At 41.1% G+C, this 19,346-nt stretch overlaps 1 protein-coding gene across 1 annotated transcript in view; it reads left to right on the plus strand.

Annotated features, from left to right (window-relative positions):
* The window catches only part of DLGAP2 (DLG associated protein 2), a 649,549-nt gene that overhangs the window by 536,168 nt on the left and 94,035 nt on the right, over positions 1-19,346 (plus strand). The window contains exon 7 of the mRNA XM_065400541.1: positions 10,284-11,353. Within this exon, the coding sequence (XP_065256613.1) occupies positions 10,284-11,353 (1,070 nt within the window). The remainder of the gene's footprint in view (positions 1-10,283; positions 11,354-19,346) is intronic.

A 19,346-nucleotide genomic window follows, 5' to 3' on the forward strand; every position in this document is an offset into this window, starting at 1 on the left:
ACATTAAAACAGTGAAATAGGAACACTTTGAGAATCAATCAGTCAATGATGCCTTTAAGTTCTTTGCCCAAAATGGCCATTTTCTGTGGTCACGTTATCATGTATCTGGGGGGAATTTGCATAAATGTCTATCAACTACAGCAACCTCCCGTTAACTCAATTCCACTTTAAGCAAATCTGCTACCCATTAGGCTTGAAATGGCATCTGACAGAAATTTTAAAATTGATTAAAACTGATAGCCATTGCTAAATGATTTGGCCTGGTAAATGTCAAACAATGCTTACTTGGAGTTGTACCATGTAAATGTCTAGTTTGTTGAGTGTTACTTTCTTGTGCTGCGTGATTTGTCGAGGCTTCTAATGTACTTGTACCAATCAGGCTCAAATTGCAATTTGATAATATTCAATCCTAGCTAAAGCTGATCCTGTGTTTTTATTATAATTGGATATTTGAATAAAGTAGCTGAGATTCTTTCTCAGTAACCATTTAGGGTGAAATCCTGGCTCCACTGAACTCAATGGGAAGTTTGCCCTTGATTTTAATGGGACCAGGATTTCATCTGTACATGGAGAATAGTGGACAAATTCATATGGGTCTTTGAATTTGACTAACAGATTCATTTTGCTGTCCTTTCTTACTGAGTTTCCTGATGAACTGGTGAGTTTCCCAAACTCAGCCCTGGAATAATCAGTTGCAATTCCAGTGATGTCAGTGGAAAGCGTTACTTTCAGGCTGTATTTGGCCTGCTAACTACAAGGTATTCATCCTTCAATTCCAAACAGCTGTGTGTCTAGAAGGTGGCAGGAAATAACTGATAAGTTAGTTTAGCTCTTTCTAAGATGACACTTACATGGGTCAGCAAATGCCAGTGCTTTATGGTCTTGTCAAACACAGCTCTTCATATTTTTTCACTAGATTCCACATATGGACAGATTCTGTGAAAAATGATGGGTTTAAAAAATCATTTTGCTCACTTCCCTCTTCCCTCACAGTGATATTGTGAAGAATAATGAAATGTTTGTTCAGCAGTTTGAAATTGTAAAGCACTGTGAAGTGCTAAGTATTAAGTATTATTATTACTTTCACAGATTTTGTTGTATTCTATGGAATCCAAATTTTCATGTAAAAAATGAAGTTTTGGGGCCTCTTCTTTGAAAAGGTAACCTTTCTTCTGTGGCTAAATGTACTGTAGATTTAAGTGCAGTCAGCTTTGCAGAAAAGTGTCTGTAAAAACACCAACATATGGTACCGTCCTACAATTCCTCCACGTGCAGAGCTCTTATTGACTTAGGATCCAGTCCTGCACGCATTTATGCACATGAGTTGTCCCATTAAACTCAGTGGGATTGTTCATGTGTGTAAAGTTACTTATGTGCATAAAGATTTACAGGGGCCAGTCTTAAATGGGAGTTCTGCATGTGGCAGGCTTGAGGATCAGACCCCATAGCATTTGCAAACCTGTGAATTCCAATTCTTTTACTTATATAAGATAGCAAGTTCTAAGTCTACTTGAAACCATAACGTCAGATTCATGATTGGCATCTCTGATGTCCATACATTTGTGAACCTACTTGGACATTTTGCAAGGTCCATCTTGTTTTTCCAGGTATTTGGGAGCAGGTTGTCTGAAGGGCTAGGGAGCTTCATGTGTGTTGGTGCCAAATAATTTTTTTTTTTTTTACTGTGGTACAATGAACAGGCAGTTAAGTTATATTATTTATACAAGAATTTCCATAGGAATGTACATTTTAAGGACAGCATTGTAATACATTCTCTAGCATAGGATGAGTGACAACTGAATGTCCAATATCTTTATTAACAGATGTAAATAACTTAAATTGACATGAAATTCTGTGTATAAGAAGATGAGGAGGTAAACTTACATCTGAAGGGCTCTGTCTTGCATCCTTGACTTATGCAAATAGTTCCACTCAAGTCAGTGGGATAAGAAAGCTGCAGGTTTGGGCCCAAAATGAGAGGGATCTTTTATATAATGATTAGGGCTGTCAATTAACTCACGCGATTAACTCAAAAAAATTAATCACAATTAATCGGTTTTAATCGCATTGTTAAACAGTAGAATTCCAATTGAAATTTATGAAACATTTTGGATGTTTTTCTACATTTTCAAATATATTGTTTTCAGTTACAACACAGTATACAAAGTACACGGCTCACTTTATATTATTTTTGATTACAAATATTTGCACTGTAAAAATCATAAACAAAAGAAATAGTATTTTTCAATTCACCTCATCCAAGTACTGTAGTGCAATCTTTTTATCGTGAAAGTGCAACGTACAAATGTAGATTTTTTTGTTACATAACTGCACTCAAAAACAAAACAATGCAAAACCTTAGAGCCTACAAGTCCACTCAATCCTACCTGTCGTTCAGCCAATCACTAAGACAAACAAGTTTGTTTACATTTACAGGAGATAATACTGCCCACTTCTTATTTACAGTGTCACCAGAAAGAACAGGTGTTCACCTAGGACTTTTGTAGACAGCATTGCAATGTATTTATGTGCCAGATATGCTAAACATTCGTATGCCCCTTCATGCTTCAGCCACCATTCCAGAGGACATGCTTCCATGCTGATGAAGCTCGTTAAAAAAATAATGTGTTAATTAAATTTGTGACTGAACTCCTCGGGGGAGAATTGTATGTCTCCAGCTCTATTTTACCCACATTCTGCCATATATTTCATGTCATAGTAGTCTCAGATGATGACTCAGCACATGTTCATTTTAAGAACACTGTCGCTGCAGATTTGACAAAATGCAAAGAAGGTACCAATGTGAGATTTCTAAAGATAGCTACAGCACTCGACCCAAGGTTTAGGAATCTGAAGTGCCTTCCAAAATCTGAGAGGGACGAGGTCAGAAGTCTTAAAAAAGACTTGGATGCGGAAACTACAGAACCCAAACCACCAAAAAGAAAATCAACCTTCTGACTCAGATGATGAAAATGAAAATGCATTCGTCTGCACTGCTTTGGATCGTTATTGAGCAGAACCCATCATCAGCATGGACGCATGTCCTCTGGAATGGTTTTTGAAGCATCCAGGGACATATGAATCTTTAGCGCATCTGGCACGTAAATATCTTGCAACGCCGGCTACAACAGGGCCGTGAAAACACCTGTTCTCACTTTCAGGTGACATTGTGAACAAGAAGCGGGCAGCATCATCTCCTGCAAATGCAAACAAACTTGTTTGAGTGATTGGCTGAACAAGAAATAGGACTGAGTGGACTTGTAGGCTCTAAAGTTTTATATCATTTTATTTTTGAATGCAGTTATTTTTTGTACATAATTCTACATTTGTAAGTTCAACTTTTATGATAAAGAGATTGCACTACAGTCCTTGTATTAGGTGAATTGAAAAATACTATTTCTTTTGTTTTTTACAATGCAAATATTTGTAATAAAAAAGAAATATAAAGTGAGCGCTGTACACTTTGTATTATGTTATAATTGAAATCAATATATTTGAAAATGTAGAAAACATCTAAAATATTTAAATAAATGGTATTCTATTATTGTTTAACAGTGCGATTAATTGCACGATTAAAAATTTTAATCGCTTGACAGCCCTAATGATGATGATTGCCTAAAATTGAGACATGAGGTAAAATTTTCAAAAGCACCCAAGTGCCTTAGATACTTAAAACCCAATTTCAAAAGTGACTCAGGCACTTCAGACAGAGCCCTAGTCTCATTGAATTTCAATGGGATGTAGGTTTCTAAATACCAAAATCATTTTTGAAAATGGGATTTAGCCTCCCAAGTTACAGAAGCACTTTTCAAAAATTTATTCTTGGTCCCTTCACTGTAGCAAGAACAATCCAGTGCTTTACCTTTAGTCTAGAGGTAGGATGTGTGGCTCCCTTCCATCACTGCAGCTTCACAATAATCTAGCAGAGGCGTTACAGAGCCTGTATCCTATCCCTTGCCATCTTTTGTATTGTGCCTCCCACCATTATCTTGGGGTTATCAAAGCCTTTATCCAGATTTAATATTAGGTATCCCTTCCCTGCAACATCTTTATCATACCACAGAGCAATTCAAAGAGCTTGAATTTCCTTTCTATTAAAATATACACCAGAGTAACTAAGGCCTTGATCCTGCAGTTCACTGGTCATCAGTCACCCATTGCACCCATACTCAGCCCCATTCACTAAATATATCTCACTGGGGTTCTATGCAGGACAAGAGATGTGCCCATGCAGGAGGAATTGCAAAATTGGGGCCTTAGTGCATAAATGTTTGGTTTGGATGAAATTGCAATTTTGTTACGTCTGGATCCATACATATGGCATATTACACACACATCCTCATTTGCAAATGCAGCTGCAGAGTGAGTATAAAAGTAGTAAAAGCCAATCTCTGAAATTCAGAGGTTCATATCAGGTAAGCATCCAAATGATTTGGATGCTTATGTAAATGTTATATGAACCTCATTGGTCTCCATAAATAGGCTGGAAATCTCATAAGACTAGAAAAGCTCCTTGGGACATTTCCAGTATTTGTTCCTTCCAGTTGGCCAGTTAGTCAACCATTGCAACCAACAAAAGGTTCACTTTCAGTGCTGGAATAAGTTATAAGCAAACAATTTAACAGGGGAAAACTGCTCTTGGGTTCTTATGCAGGCAAAACTCCCATTAAAGCCACAATGGCTGCAGGAATGGGCCCCAGGGGCTGTTCCTGCTCCAGTTGAAACCTATGGCAAGATTTCAGAGGTGCTGAGCAGTTGCAGCTCCATTGAATTCATCTGGAAGTGTGGTTGCTCAGCACCTCTTCAGATCAGGACCATTGGCTCAGGCCCTAAGTGACAGAGGTCCTCAATATTTTGCAAAAATAGAGGAATTCTTTTAAATTTACTCTGTATATTGACAAAACATCCATGCAAGGTTTTTTATTAGTAGTAGTTCTTTTTCCTCCTACTAGTGTGCCACAATCCCTGCAATGGGCTGTAGTTAGGCTTCTAAGTTATTTGCATGGCATATAGAAATAAAGAACTAGTCTACTTAAAACAGTTAAGTGTGTTGCTTGACTGATGAAACATTTGCAAATATAAAATAATTTTTCAATGGAAATCAGAGCAATTTTCGAAAACAAGTGGGTAAGTATTGGGTATGGTTTATTACTTCCAGGCATTATCATTTGTTATGGTTTCTCAGTTTGCATTCAATATGAAACATACAGACAGATTTGCAGAGCTAAATTTGCAGTGACAGATACTTGCTTTGAATGTCTGAGACATTTCCAGTTGTTTTCACACTGATTCCCTTTAGCAAATAGCAGAGTTCCAGGAAGTTACAGATGCAGAGCCTTGATTTTTCATTGCTTAAAGGTTTTCAGGCCTCTTGCCCTAGCACACGAATGTTAACAGAGCTACTTCACAATTTCAAGCAATGCTCTCAGTAATTAAAGCTGATGCTAGCTGCCTCTCCTCCCTTGATGCTGACACAAGGTAGAGAAACTGTCATGTTCTCAAGAATTATGGCCAGTGCTTAGAGGGAAGAGAACAGCCTAGCAGCTACTTGAAATAAAAGAGCAGCATTTTTAAAATTGAAAAGTGGAATGGAGTACCCAGGAGAAGGTGGAAGAAGGTAGAGGAGGGGACAGATGCTGTAATGGGGGAAGAGAGGGAATGGATGGGAATTCTGACATCCATCAGAGTTTAAGTTTGGTGCATCTTCATACAGTGTTCCAGTGCATAGAAAGGGCAGCTTTAAAGAGTTTTACAGGATTTTAAAAATTGCTAATAGGTCTTCAAACTAAGGGTTAAATGCCATCCTTATATGCTATCCATATATGACAACATATATCTGGGTCAATGCCATGAAAGGAATAAATCGTATATATGGACTAGTCCTGTTGTCTCTAGTGGCCTCATCCAAAGTCCCTTGAAGTCAGTGAAAGATTCCTCTCTTTCTCCAATAGAACCCCAATAAAAGCCACTGCTCTTGTTGCAGGATTAACATGATTTATTTCCTCAGCCCCTAGTTACTCTGGCCAAACTGGTCTGGATTACTCTAATTTGCTATATTCAAAGCTTCCTTGGTTTTGTATACTAAATGGCAGTGCAACTTTCTTTGTAGGAGACATTAGTATCCTTAATTATGAAAAAATGTAAAATATTGTTATAAGAAAACATACGGCCTGCTCTTGTCGAAAAGTGACTGAATAAGATCATTCTGTCATTTTTATTGTCTCCTTTAAGAAACAGGGCAAAACTCCTGCCACATTCTAGCTTGTTTTTATTATATTTTTTTAAGCTTGCTCTGACGTTGATATTCAGATTAGGCCAAGTACTTGGGTTCTCAGGAGTAGGGCAGGGACTGAGGAGAGGGAATGTACAGGACAAACTCCAAGAATTTGATAAATTCATAGTGAAAGTAAATAAGTAAATGAAATTCTTTAGAGGACTGGTAATGGGAAACTAGTGATGCCCAAGAGCATTCTGTTTTGTGTCCAAAGTAGAGCCCTTAGCTGAGTGATTTGGGACCTTGGTGTAGGTGATTGTTTGCATATCAATGTAATTATGAATTTTATATATTATAAGCTTTACTCCTTGGGGGAAAAAATCTCCTTTTTTTATTTTTAATTTTTTAAAATATGCTTTGTAATAAAGTTGCACAGTAGTCAACAAGGACACAATTAATTGTGACAAAAATACATAAATCCCACCCAAGTATGTGAAAGATGTGATTTTATACAGTATAACAGTATACAGGCAATTATACCCATTCATTGTGCAATCTTACTGTACAAGGATCATAGACATTAGAGATGGAAAAGCTGCTGTTAGATCACCCATTCTAACGTGATCACACCCCTAGAGCTGTAGCCAGCTGAAAATATTTGCAACCTTCTGTGGTGCGGGCTCTGGCTGGGCGGCACTTACCTCGGGCGGCTCCCAGAAGCAACTGGCATGTCTGGCTCGTAGGCTCAGGGGCGGCCAGGTGGCTCAATGCTCTGCCCCTGCCTGAAGGCACTGCCCCCGCAGCTCCCATTGGCCGCGGTTCCTGGCAAATTGGAGCTGCGGAGTCGGCGCTCGGGCTGGGGGCAGCACGTAGAGAACCGTTGGCCGCCCCGTGCCTAGGGGATGCAGAGACCTGCCGGTCATTTCTGGGAGCCACCCGGAGCCAGGGCAGGTAGGGAGCCTGCCTTAGCCCCTGCCAACCGGACTTTGGCTTATTAAAATCTCCCATATTGCCTTTAATAGTCACAGGGAGATTGAGGCCGATTCCAGGAGACTCCCAGCCAATCCGGAAGGGCTGGCAACCCTAACAGGTGCTGGAGAGTTGACTTTTGCTGGTTTCTTGATTTGACTGAGGGGCCTTCTTTCACTGCTCTTGGGCTGTCAACTAAAAGCACTGGCCACTTCGGAAAAAGTTGCCGTAAGTTTGTGTGTATTTCAGTTTCTCCATCTTTAAAAAAGAGGTCAGTAATACCTACAGTATCTCACGGAGATGTTGTGAGGACTAATTCAGTAATGTTTCTTAGGTTCTTTGAGATCCTTTAGTGGGAGATGCTTTATAAATGCAAAGCATGGAACATTACTGTTCTCATGATACTACTTGGTGATATAGTGGGTTAACTACCATTAAATACTCTGCTAGTGATGTGGCTAAATCCAAATGGACTGTTATAATAATTTACTGTTTTGTCTATATAATAGTTCTGCTTTTCATTGGATAATCAAAATTAGGCCATTCCAATGGAACATTTCTATTTTTTGTTTCTTTTGTGTAGCCATATTTGTGCAGGAGATTCTGAGCTAAACAGTACAATAGACTAGAATAGAATCTGTGTATAGAACAATGAGTTTTCATTTTAATATGATAACAGGCCAGAAGTAGGTAAAATAGATTGATATAAACAAAACAGAAGTAGAAAAGAGTAGAGAAAGATTAATATAATACCACAGTTAAGCCGGGGGACGAAATCTTGATTCCATTGAAGTCAGTTTTGACTTTTGTGAGTTCAGGATTTCACCCAAGATGCAGAATAAGATTTTGTTGTTTTAATTGAATATTGAATTTCCTTTAAAACCTTGCTTAAAATTCTATTAAATATAATAAATTATTACTTAAGTATCCCCCAATATACCAGACTGCTCTGGTTATAACTTTGCTCTTGCCAAAGAATATCAATGAATTGCTATTGTATCATGGGTATTGTATTATTTGCAAAGAGGAAGATACCCATTTGCCTGTATTCAGAGCCAGGCTTTGATTTTTAGACCACCAATGGGGACCTGGAGAGGGGGAGAGACTTTTCACAGGTGTATAAAGATCACTCCAGCTGCTCCTTCACTATTGTGTTACCTTTGAAAGCTGGTTGCTGATGTCAGATTATGCCAAGCAGCATATTCTCTGGCTTCCATTTCCGTTGAAGTCTCTACTTGTTTGTAGCATGCACCTGCAGTAACTTACCCATTACTGCGTTCTCAAGAGCAAGTTTGCAGAAAGACGGTGCTGAAGTGAGCTGGAAGTATAAATTCTTAAATGCATAGATGATCCTCTAAAGGAGTGGTTTTAAATAGCCTAGATATTTATCTGCTTTTGAAATGTTTGCCTTAATAAGCTGAATTTTGAGGAGGACTATGAATGCCTAAATCAAACTGAAGTATTCTTTGGGGTTTCAAATTTTTGTTTGCCGAATTTGACAGCTGCAAGGACTTGCATAAGAAAAGGAGACGAATTAATCAAAAACTGAATACCATATACCTTCATTTACAAGCCACCCTTGATTAGTAATCACTCCTGTTTAGTAGCCACAACTTTACTACAAAACCTACAGGAGCAAATAAATAACTATAATAGAAGCGGTAGCTTCTACATGTAGATATATGGTATCTGAGTGGTTGAAAGAAATGGTATCTCATTACAGTACTCTGGGACAAATAGTACGTTTTGGAGATGACTGTACAGTATAAGAAAGTGACTGCTATGGGAGTGCATCTGGATAGATGATGAGTAAGGCTCCGTGTTTGTCACAGAAGTCACGGAAAGTCATGGATTCCATGACTTTCCATGACCTCCGTATCTTCTGCAGCAGTCAGTGCGCCTGGCCTGGGGGCCGCCTGAGCAGTCTTGGGGCCCCCCACCTCCCAGCAGCAGGAGTTTGGGGGCGGGGCTCAGGGCTGGGGGTTGGGGTGTGGGGTGGTGCTTACTTTGGGGGGGCTCCTCAGAAGGGCAACAGCAACTCCCGTCCCTCAGATCCTAGCTCCACATGCTGCCTTCGCCTGCAGACACCACTCCCGCAGCTCCCATTGACCACTGTTCCCAGCCAATGGGAGCTGCCGAACCGCGGCCTGGGGTGGAGCCGAGGCAGCATGTGAAGCTAGGAGCTGGGGCAACCGCTTCCCAAGAGCTGGGTAGGGAACTTGCCCCAGCCCTGCCAACCTCCTCCCCCTCCAGTACCCGCAGCGCCCATGCCCCCGAGCACCCGCGGCGTCCTTCGGGCTGCGCCTCCCCAGCACCCACAGTGCCCCCCCAGGACTGCCCTCCTGAGCCGCCCCTCCCCCCAACATTTAGTCAGAGTATATAATAAAACTCATGGACAGATTATGGGCTGTGAATTTTTGTTTACTGCCCATGACCTGTCCATGACTTTTACTAAAAATACTCGTGACTAAAACGTAGCCTTACTGATAAGAGATGTTCAAATAGCGTCAGACACCTGCTCATGAAAAGTTTAGGGACATGGAAACCAGGCTGAAGTCAGTGTGTTCATTGTCCTTTATTATTTGCTGTTTATTACTTGTAGTTTAGTTTGTATATATGTTTTTTGAATAGCAAATTTGGGGTCTGTAACTGAGATTCACTTAATCAGAAAATGAAGTTCAGTTTGTGACAAAACAGTTTATAAGGATTTGGTCATCCAATTGGGGAACAGAAACAATACCACATGACTTAGGTGACCAGTCACAAAGCTTGAGTAATGAAGGCAAAATATCAATTAATTAATTAAATGCTCAAAATGTATCCATCAAAATTATTTGAGTAGATTTGCATAATGAACACATTCAGAAAAATCTAGATCTGTTTGTAGATAACTTGTAAACAAGAAAAAAAGTTTTAAATTCACCAAATAAGTTGTTTGCAGCAAATATTTAACCAGCTTTAATTTGGAGATTGTAGTCCCTGATTGGTAACTTCCATTGAGTTTCTATGAAAAAATGCTTTATTTTCATAATATATTTGTACTTTTAAAATTAATATTTTAATTAGCTACAATACTGAACTGTGTGTGTTCTATCAACAGACCAGCAGTACTCCTGGTCACCTTCTCAACACTTCAATGAAGAAAGATTCTCGCCTGCTCCGAGGAACATGAAAGGATTATCTGGTAGTCGCAACCAACCACAATTATGTTCTGCTCACACTTGTGGTTTAGCATCCCCTGAAGATTGTGAACACACCCATGATCATATCCACCATGGGCAGGAGCAAAGGCAATCATATCTTCTCAGCCCTACAGAGAGCTGCCCACTGGACCATCATCGCTGCTCACCGCGAAGCTCCATCCATTCAGAATGCATGATGATGCCCATGGTTATGGGCGATCACATGTCAAGTAGCACTTTCCCCAGAATGCACTACAGCTCACATTACGAAACGAGGGACGATTGCGCCATGTCTCACGCTAACCCTAAGATTAACCGAATTCCTGCCAATCTCCTGGATCAGTTTGAGAAACAACTTCCTCTCCACAGGGATGGGTTTCACACTTTACAATATCAGAGGACCTCAACAGCTGCAGAACAACGCAGTGAAAGCCCAGGAAGAATACGCCATCTTGTTCATTCAGTCCAGAAACTTTTCACTAAGTCTCATTCTTTGGAAGGATCATCCAAAGGCAATGTCAATGGGACAAAGGGAGACAGTCGAGGGGACGACCATCATCATGGACATCATTCCAAGCATAGCAAAAGGAGTAAAAGTAAGGAGCGAAAACCAGAGAGCAAGCATAAATCTGGAATGAGTAGCTGGTGGAGCTCTGATGATAATTTGGACAGTGATAGCACTTATCGCACACCTAGCGTGATTAATAGGCATCATGTAGATCATATCTCCCACTGCTACCCTGAAGCTCTCCAGGGGCACTTTGGGGATCTCTCACTAAAGACTTCCAAAAGTAACAATGATGTGAAATGTTCTGCTTGTGAAGGGCTAGCAATGACCCCTGATGGTAAATACATGAAAAGGAGTTCTTGGTCTACACTTACAGTAAGCCAGGCTAAAGAAGCTTATCGAAAGTCATCGCTTAACCTAGATAAGCCTCTGGTTCATCAGGAAATCAAACCTTCCTTGAGGCCATGCCATTACCTTCAGGTAAAAGCCAGATTTGGTTAATATTTGCAATAGAAAAGCATTTAGTTATAATTTATGCCAGAAAGTCATTGTAAAACTATAGGGGTGCCCTGTAAATCTCTCTCAAAGATTATGGTATTCACCTACTCCAGATATCTTGGAGGTGGGAAATCTGCAGTATTTATTCTTTATTAATAGGATTCAGATTGAAATGTGAATAAAATTGACGTAATGTTAACTAGTCTAATTTTAATGAATTTGTTTTCAGTACCTGAGTTTATCCTGTATTTAAATCTTGATGAAGTCTGTGTTTCAGATTACAGAAAGGGACACTTTGCACAGCAGTTTGTGTCTTGAATAAATTTATAGAAGACAATTATAAATTAAAGATATTAAGCTAGTCAGGGTGAGAACTTGAGAGATCTTTCCTTCTGTTCTGTCACTCCTACATCTCCTCCCAAACCTTAACAACACAGGGCTAGATTTACTGGTAAGCTCAGTTGCTTTTGCTGCTCTGCTGTCATGATGCAAAGTAGTTTAATTGGCTGGAGAAACTGGGTTTATGGTTGCTTTGCATCCCTGAAGTGGTGCAAAGCAGCTGAGGGTACCAGTGAATCTGGTCCTGTCTCTTTAAGGCTTGGTCTGAAAAACTCAGGTACTGAGCTGCATGACATTTAGTGTATCTACCATGAGGATGAAGGTGTGAGCCATTCCTGTTGAAATTTGAATGGATGGCCTCAGGGAGAGTAAGTATTTCAAATCTGATATTTAGACAACTTAACTGGCCTGAAAACTCTATTGCTGTTGTGAGTGCCTTCTCTCTCATTTTCTTTTAAAATCAGATTTTCTCCCTATAGAAATTGTTTGTCCCATGCATTAACCAACTCTAACCCTTCTCAACTTTTGTATCTTGAGTATCTCCAAACCTCTTTGGTTTCTGTGGAAGCCAATAAATGTAGAATCAAGAGAGGGATGTTTGCTCTAGTCCTGTGCAGTGCTTTTGGTCTCTCCAAGCTGAAAGGGACTGTAACAGGGTGGTCTGGCCCTTTTAAGGAAGTGGTTCTACATGCAGCCAACCCTATGCCACAACATGGCCCTTTTAAGGACCAGGTGTTTAAGGGAGCAGCAGACAAACAGGGGAATAGGGCCCAGGTGTTAATCAGGGAGCTATCTCCTGAACAGGATAAAAACCCAGCTGTTAATGGAGGAGAGAGAAAGGAAAGTCTGTGAAACAGCACTGGAACCCAGCTACTGATGCTCTGGGGAAACTGGCTTGAAGCACAGCACAGCCTCATGAAGGAGGGCTGTGGACTCCCTTAACGAGGGGATAGGGTTTGGGCCAGGTGGGCCCAAGGAGACTATATTTTTATAAAGACTGGACCCCAAGAAAGTGAATATAACTTGATTACAGTTATATGTTACTTAAAGTAATTTGGGAGAAGCAGGAGAATGGCATGTCAGCAGGGCCACACCATGCCACCACGGGGTGGGCAGTGGAATAGCACGCTCCCAAAACAGCCAATTCTGCAAGAATCATAGAATCAGGGTTGGAAGGGACCTCAGGAGGTCATCTAGTCCAACCCCCTGCTCAAAGCAGGACCAATTCCCAACTAAATCATCCCAGCCAGGGCTTTGTCAAGCCGGGCCTTAAAAACCTCCAAGAAAGGAGACTCCACCACCTCCCTAGGTAACGCATTCCAGTGCTTCACCACCCTCCTAGTGAAATAGTGTTTCCTAATATCCAACCTAGACCTCCCCCACTGCAACTTGAGACCATTGCTCCTTATTCTGTCATCTGCCACCATTGAGAACAGCCGAGTTCCATCCTCTTTGGAACCCCCCTTCAGGTAGTTGAAGGCTGCTATCAAATCCCCCCTCATTCTTCTCTTCTGGAGACTAAACAATCCCAGTTCCCTCAGCCTCTCCTCATAAGTCATGCGCTCCAGACCCCAAATCATTTTTGTTGCCCGCCGCTGGACTCTTTCCAATTTTTCCACATCCTTCTTGTAGTGTGGGGCCCAAAACTGGACACAGTACTCCAGATGAGGCCTCACCAATGTCGAATAAAGGGGAACGATCACGTCCCTCGATCTGCTGGCAATGCCCCTACTTATACAGCCCAAAATGCCGTTAGCCTTCTTGGCAACAAGAGCACACTGTTGACTCATATCCAGCTTCTCGTCCACTGTGACCCCTAGGTCCTTTTCTGCAGAACTGCTACCTAGCCATTCGGTCCCTAGTCTGTAGCTGTGCATGGGACTCTTGCGTCCTAAGTGCAGGACTCTGCACTTGTCCTTGTTGAACCTCATCAGATTTCTTTTGGCCCAATCCTCTAATTTGTCTAGGTCCCTCTGTATCCGATCCCTACCCTCTAGTGTATCTACCACGCCTCCTAGTTTAGTGTCATCTGCAAACTTGGTGAGAGTGCAGTCCACACCATCCTCCAGATCATTAATAAAGATATTAAACAAAACCGGCCCCAGGACCGACCCTTGGGGCACTCCGCTTGAAACCGGCTGCCAACTAGACATGGAGCCATTGATCACTACCCGTTGAGCCCGACGATCTAGCCAGCTTTCTATCCACCTTACAGTCCATTCATCCAGCCCATACTTCTTTAACTTGGCAGCAAGAATACTGTGGGAGACCGTATCAAAAGCTTTGCTAAAGTCAAGGAATAACACATCCACTGCTTTCCCCTCATCCACAGAGCCAGTTATCTCATCATAGAAGGCAATTAGGTTAGTCAGGCATGACTTCCCCTGGTGAATCCATGCTGACTGTTCCTGATCACTTTCCTCTCCTCTAAGTGTTTCATAATTGATTCCTTGAGGACCTGCTCCATGATTTTTCCAGGGACTGAGGTGAGGCTGACTGGCCTGTAGTTCCCTGGATCCTCCTTCTTCCCTTTTTTAAAGATGGGCACTACATTAGCCTTTTTCCAGTCATCCGGGACCTCCCCCGATCACCATGCGTTTTCAAAAATAATGGCCAATGGCTCTGCAATCTCATCCGCCAACTCCTTTAGCACCCTCGGATGCAGCGCATCCGGCCCCATGGACTTGTGCACATCCAGTTTTTCTAAATAGTCCCGAACCACTTCTTTCTCCACAGAGGGCTGGTCACCTTCTCCCTATATTGTGCTGCCCAGTGCAGCGGTCTGGGAGCTGACCTTGTTTGTGAAGACAGAGGCAAAAAAATCATTGAGTACATTAGCTTTTTCCACATCCTCTGTCACTAGGTTGCCTCCCTCATTCAGTAAGGGGCCCACACTTTCCTTGACTTTCTTCTTGTTGCTAACATACCTGAAGAAACCCTTCTTGTTACTCTTAACATCTCTTGCTAGCTGCAACTCCAAGTGTGATTTGGCCTTCCTGATTTCACTCCTGCATGCCTTGTCAAAGAGCTGTATCTTGTCAAACATCTGTAGAAATATTCCATATCTATCCTTTTCCGGTCCTTTGTTTCACTTTCTTTCTCTCCCTCCTTTCTGTGTTGCTCTTTCTGTCTCTCGCTCTCTCCCGTCTTTGTGTCTCCTTCTTTCTCCCTTGAGCAACTCTCAGTTCTAAACCCCAGTTAGCCTCACTCCCCCATACTTCATTCTGCTCAAATGATCAGTAGTGAAACAGTTAATGCTGAAATTGGAAGCATTATCATTAGGCTTTAGAGTCAACAGCCCAATGAGATGAGTGGGGTGCAGAAGACTTCATACCTCTCAAAATCATTATCTTAGCCTGTTTGCAAATATTAGAAAGGAAGGAAAGTTCAAAGATTAGGATTCTAAACTAGGATTTGAGAGCCCTGGTTCAAGCTTGTACTTTGCCAGAGACTTTCCTGTGTGACGTTGGGCAAATAATTTAGCCTCTCTGTGCCTTAGTTCTGCATCTGTAAAATGGAGATAATAGAACTTTCCTAAATCATGGGATGTTGCAAGGGTGAATTGATTAAAGATTATGAGGTGCTTAGATGCCACAATAATAGGGGCCATAGAAATACCCAAAAAAAAGTACTGCACCTAGCTCTGTATTAGAGAGAGTTTTTTCAGAAATATGATGGTTAATTTTTGTATTGAAGTTTGTATTCTGTGGACTCTGAACATGACATGTAGGTCACATAAATCCATCAAGCAGGCTGGGTGTTAGACACCTCTGCACTAGACCTAGTTGGGTAAGCAAGTATGAGAAATCCCATTCTGCAGATGACGTTATTAAAAATATAGCTTTGAAGCATTTTCTTTTAGATGTACTATCTATTAGATGAGACATGAATCGTTCATAGAAGATAGATGGGCTGTGTTAGCAGCTCTGCCACAAATTTCCTATCAGAAGTGGATTCAATCATTTGTTAATCTCCCTGGGCTTCAGTTACATCATGTGTAAAATTGGAGAATATTTGCCTACCTTATATGGGAGTGCCTACTAAATGATGAGATTTACTAAGGCTGGTCAATCTGAAAGGTAGGGACAGCTCTCAGGACCCCAAGGTAAAAGTAAAGGCACTGCTAGCACCTCTTTTTCACAGACATATTTGGAAATGGATCCTGGCTAGTTCAGAATAATTGAAGGTATTAAGATGTTGATTATGCAGCTAAATCAGCCATGCAAAGCATTTACCTGAGGTACCCACATGATCAGTTTTGCAGAAAAAAAATCCATGTAAACACCTCTCTGGGTATAGCGTTAAAAGTACGTGACATTCAAAGACAAGGGTGTTTTCCATACCAAATTTAAACATTGAACTGTCCCTTTAGATCATGGTCATGTAACTATGGAATCCTGGGCACGTATTTTTTTTCATACAGAGGAAGTGTATATTTTTAACTTCTGTCTGTTTATCTTGGGTATTTATATGGCTCCAATCACTTTTGGTATCTGAGCACCTCACAATCATCCATATATTTATCCTCACAACACCCCTATGAGGTAGGGAAATGCTACTGCCCCCTATTACAGGTGATGATCTGAGGCCCAGAGAGACCAGTGACTTGCCTGAGGTCACTTAGGAACTCTGTGGCAGAGCCTGAGGTCTGACGCTTAAATCTAGGTGTCCCAAGTCCCAGGCTGCCCCCTAATCACTGCATCATCCTTCCTTTTCCTCTTGCTGAGAAACAGCTGAACTGTGTGTCCTCAAATTTTCATCTATGGGGAGTGACCAAGCCAGGAAAATTTCAATGTGAAAGATGACAATTTTGAAAAAATATGAATAACTGAAAACAGAAGGTTAGAATGGAAACTCTTGTGCAGCTTTAACTATAGTGGTTGCTACTGCTCCCCAAATAATTTTTCCCTTTATATAGAAAGATGTTGGGAGCAAGGAAATCTTTAATGATCGGATTCTTTGGCTAATTAGATACAACACATTTGAAGCTGAAGCCTATTATTTGATTTATTTTACTGTTTGACATGAATCCCTGGGTGTGACAAGGATTTTCAGGGAGAAAGCTGGAAGTGAACTAAGTATCAGTAGTAAAATTATAAACTTAAAAGTCGGATTTTACAGTTTCCAGTATTCAAATATCTGTGAGCACTGCTGGAAGAGAAAAGGAAACTACTTCAGGCAAAAATGTACAACTAACAACCACTACAGTTTGGGAGCGTAATATTATGTGCCACTGATTGATATTCCTTCCTCAGCCATTCAACAGTATTTGAAGCAGCAGCATGAAATCAAGGTAAACACATCAATGGTACAGCGAATGAGTCAGCACTTAAAAAAGAAAATAGCATGTTGTGCTAAAAATGGCCACAGCCCCCTTCTGCCTTCCTGATGCATTAAAGTGCTAGCGTCATCCGTTAACTGCACTAACATTGCTAGCGTGCAGGTAATAATAGCAGCAGTGGATTCTGTAGCATGAAAGGAAAACACTGGGTTTATCTGTCCTTCCGTTTCATGTTATCTTAAAAAAATAGACCCAGTGTCAGTGTGGCTGCACTCTGGATTCAGATATGCCGATGTGGAGAAGAGTGCTGAGGACAGGCCAGCGAAGGGGACCACTGAATTGTCACTTACACAGGTCCTAGTTCTGGAACCCCACTGAGGCCACTGTTGCTTCAGTAAGGTAGAGTTACAGCCTCAGAAGGTCTGTGCCGCAGCTGTGTGCTGTCTCTTGGTTGGGCGGATGGAATTCATCCTAACCCAACTCTATATGCACTACACTGTCATGAAGGCAGATTTTGTCACATGAAACCCTATATTCCAACTATACAAAACTACTTCCAGTGCTGAATAACTATTGAGTATAAATTACTCCTAATGTGTGTTACAATGAACTACTCATATGCATTCATTTCATAATGTTCCCAGTACCCATTATATCTCTGTACAATTCTATACTTACTCCCTGAATGGCTTTAAAGAACTAGGGACTTTACACTAAACTGACACTCCTCCTTCCCAGTTTCCAGGTATGCAGAGGTATCAACATGGCCAAGGCTGAAGTGCTGCTCTTTGCAAGAGAAAAGTGAAATAATTACATGGACTCAACCATTGGGCAAGGTTATGACTAAAACCACCGAGAGTCTCCAATAATTACAGTGATTAATGACATGATAGTGTGCTGCCTCCAAGTGCTAAGAAGCCATTTACCATTTCTGATGAAAATATTGCTGCAAATGTGACGTGACTGGTTTTCCAAACAAAATAACAAAAATATTCATAGTTTCATAGCTTTCTAACAGCCAGTGCAAGTTGACATTATTGCACAAGTGTTGTCACCAGGATGGGAAAGGAGAGGCTGTCAATTCCTACCAATTCCTACCAATATTTTATCAAGAATGATTCTCCTTTATATTTCTATCACTTTTTTGTTGTCAAAATAATGTTCAACATTAAACAGAGAGGTAGGTTGAAAGTTGGTCTTTCCCACATTTGTCCAGGGCTACCCACAGGGGCCCAAGAAGCCTGCAGCCACAAGTAACTTGATATTCTAGAGCCCTGGACCAATTCACACATGTGCTGGGGGTACTGCTCGGACTACTGCCACTGATGCTAGATAACCACACACTCCCCTTGGCTGCCTAGGACTGAGCTGATCAGCTAGTGCAGTTTTGGGTCATGGAGGAAATTGCACAGCACTCACTTTAAAAACATCTTTTAAAGAATGGACTCTGACACCCAAATGGTCATGATTTTACCACCCTTTCTGGGTCATCTTATAGTCCCATCTTTAAAGGCTGTTTTTGAAGTTAGTTGCTCATGTGCTTAAATATCTTAGTGGCAATGTATTCATGGCCCCTCTTACGTCAAGTAAGGGAATAAATATACCCCCCTTTAGAATTGTACAGATAGTAAAATGTATGCTAACAGCTGGAAAGTAACAAAAATGACGACCTTCCTCTGGCGGCTAAATAATTACCAATGGAGTTTTGAGTCAGCTGATCAGAACCATAAAACTCATTTGTTAGGATGAGAAGAGTGGATGAGAGATAGAATATATGTGCATTTCTATATAGGCCTTTTAAAAAGAGGGTTTTTTAAAGACATCTGTGCTATCATTTCAGTAATGCCAACATAATGACTGGGGGGAAAGCCCATGGAGGAAAAACGTGTCTTGCTTGGATTAAATAGGTGGTTTGAAACAGCAGTAAGTCAATCTGCTCTATGGAACGTCTAGTGCACAGTAGCAGGGTTCACACCAATAGTTAGTGCACAGCATGCTGCAGCACTGTAGATTTAGACCCCAGTTTGCTGTGCAGTAAGTGCTGGTGTAGGCATGCCTGGAGATGCTGTCAGAGCACTTTTCTTGTTCCATTATTACTTTACTAAATCACAAAATAGGTTTTCTGTTACAATTCCTACAATCACCAAACTTCTGCATGTACCTCAGTGATTATAAACTGATGCACTCTTGTAGATTACAGTTGTTTAACAGCTAAGATTTTTGGAATCCTGAAAGTGACTATTTTAAAAAAGTGGGCTACACTTTTTGGTTCATGCAGCAAGCGTACATTAGGCCAGCTAGGTTATCTAGAAATAATGCCCTGCATGTCACTTGCTCCTTATGGGCCAAATCCTC

Source organism: Emys orbicularis, chromosome 3 (assembly GCF_028017835.1).
Source record: "Emys orbicularis isolate rEmyOrb1 chromosome 3, rEmyOrb1.hap1, whole genome shotgun sequence".
Classification (NCBI taxonomy): Eukaryota; Metazoa; Chordata; order Testudines; family Emydidae; genus Emys; species Emys orbicularis.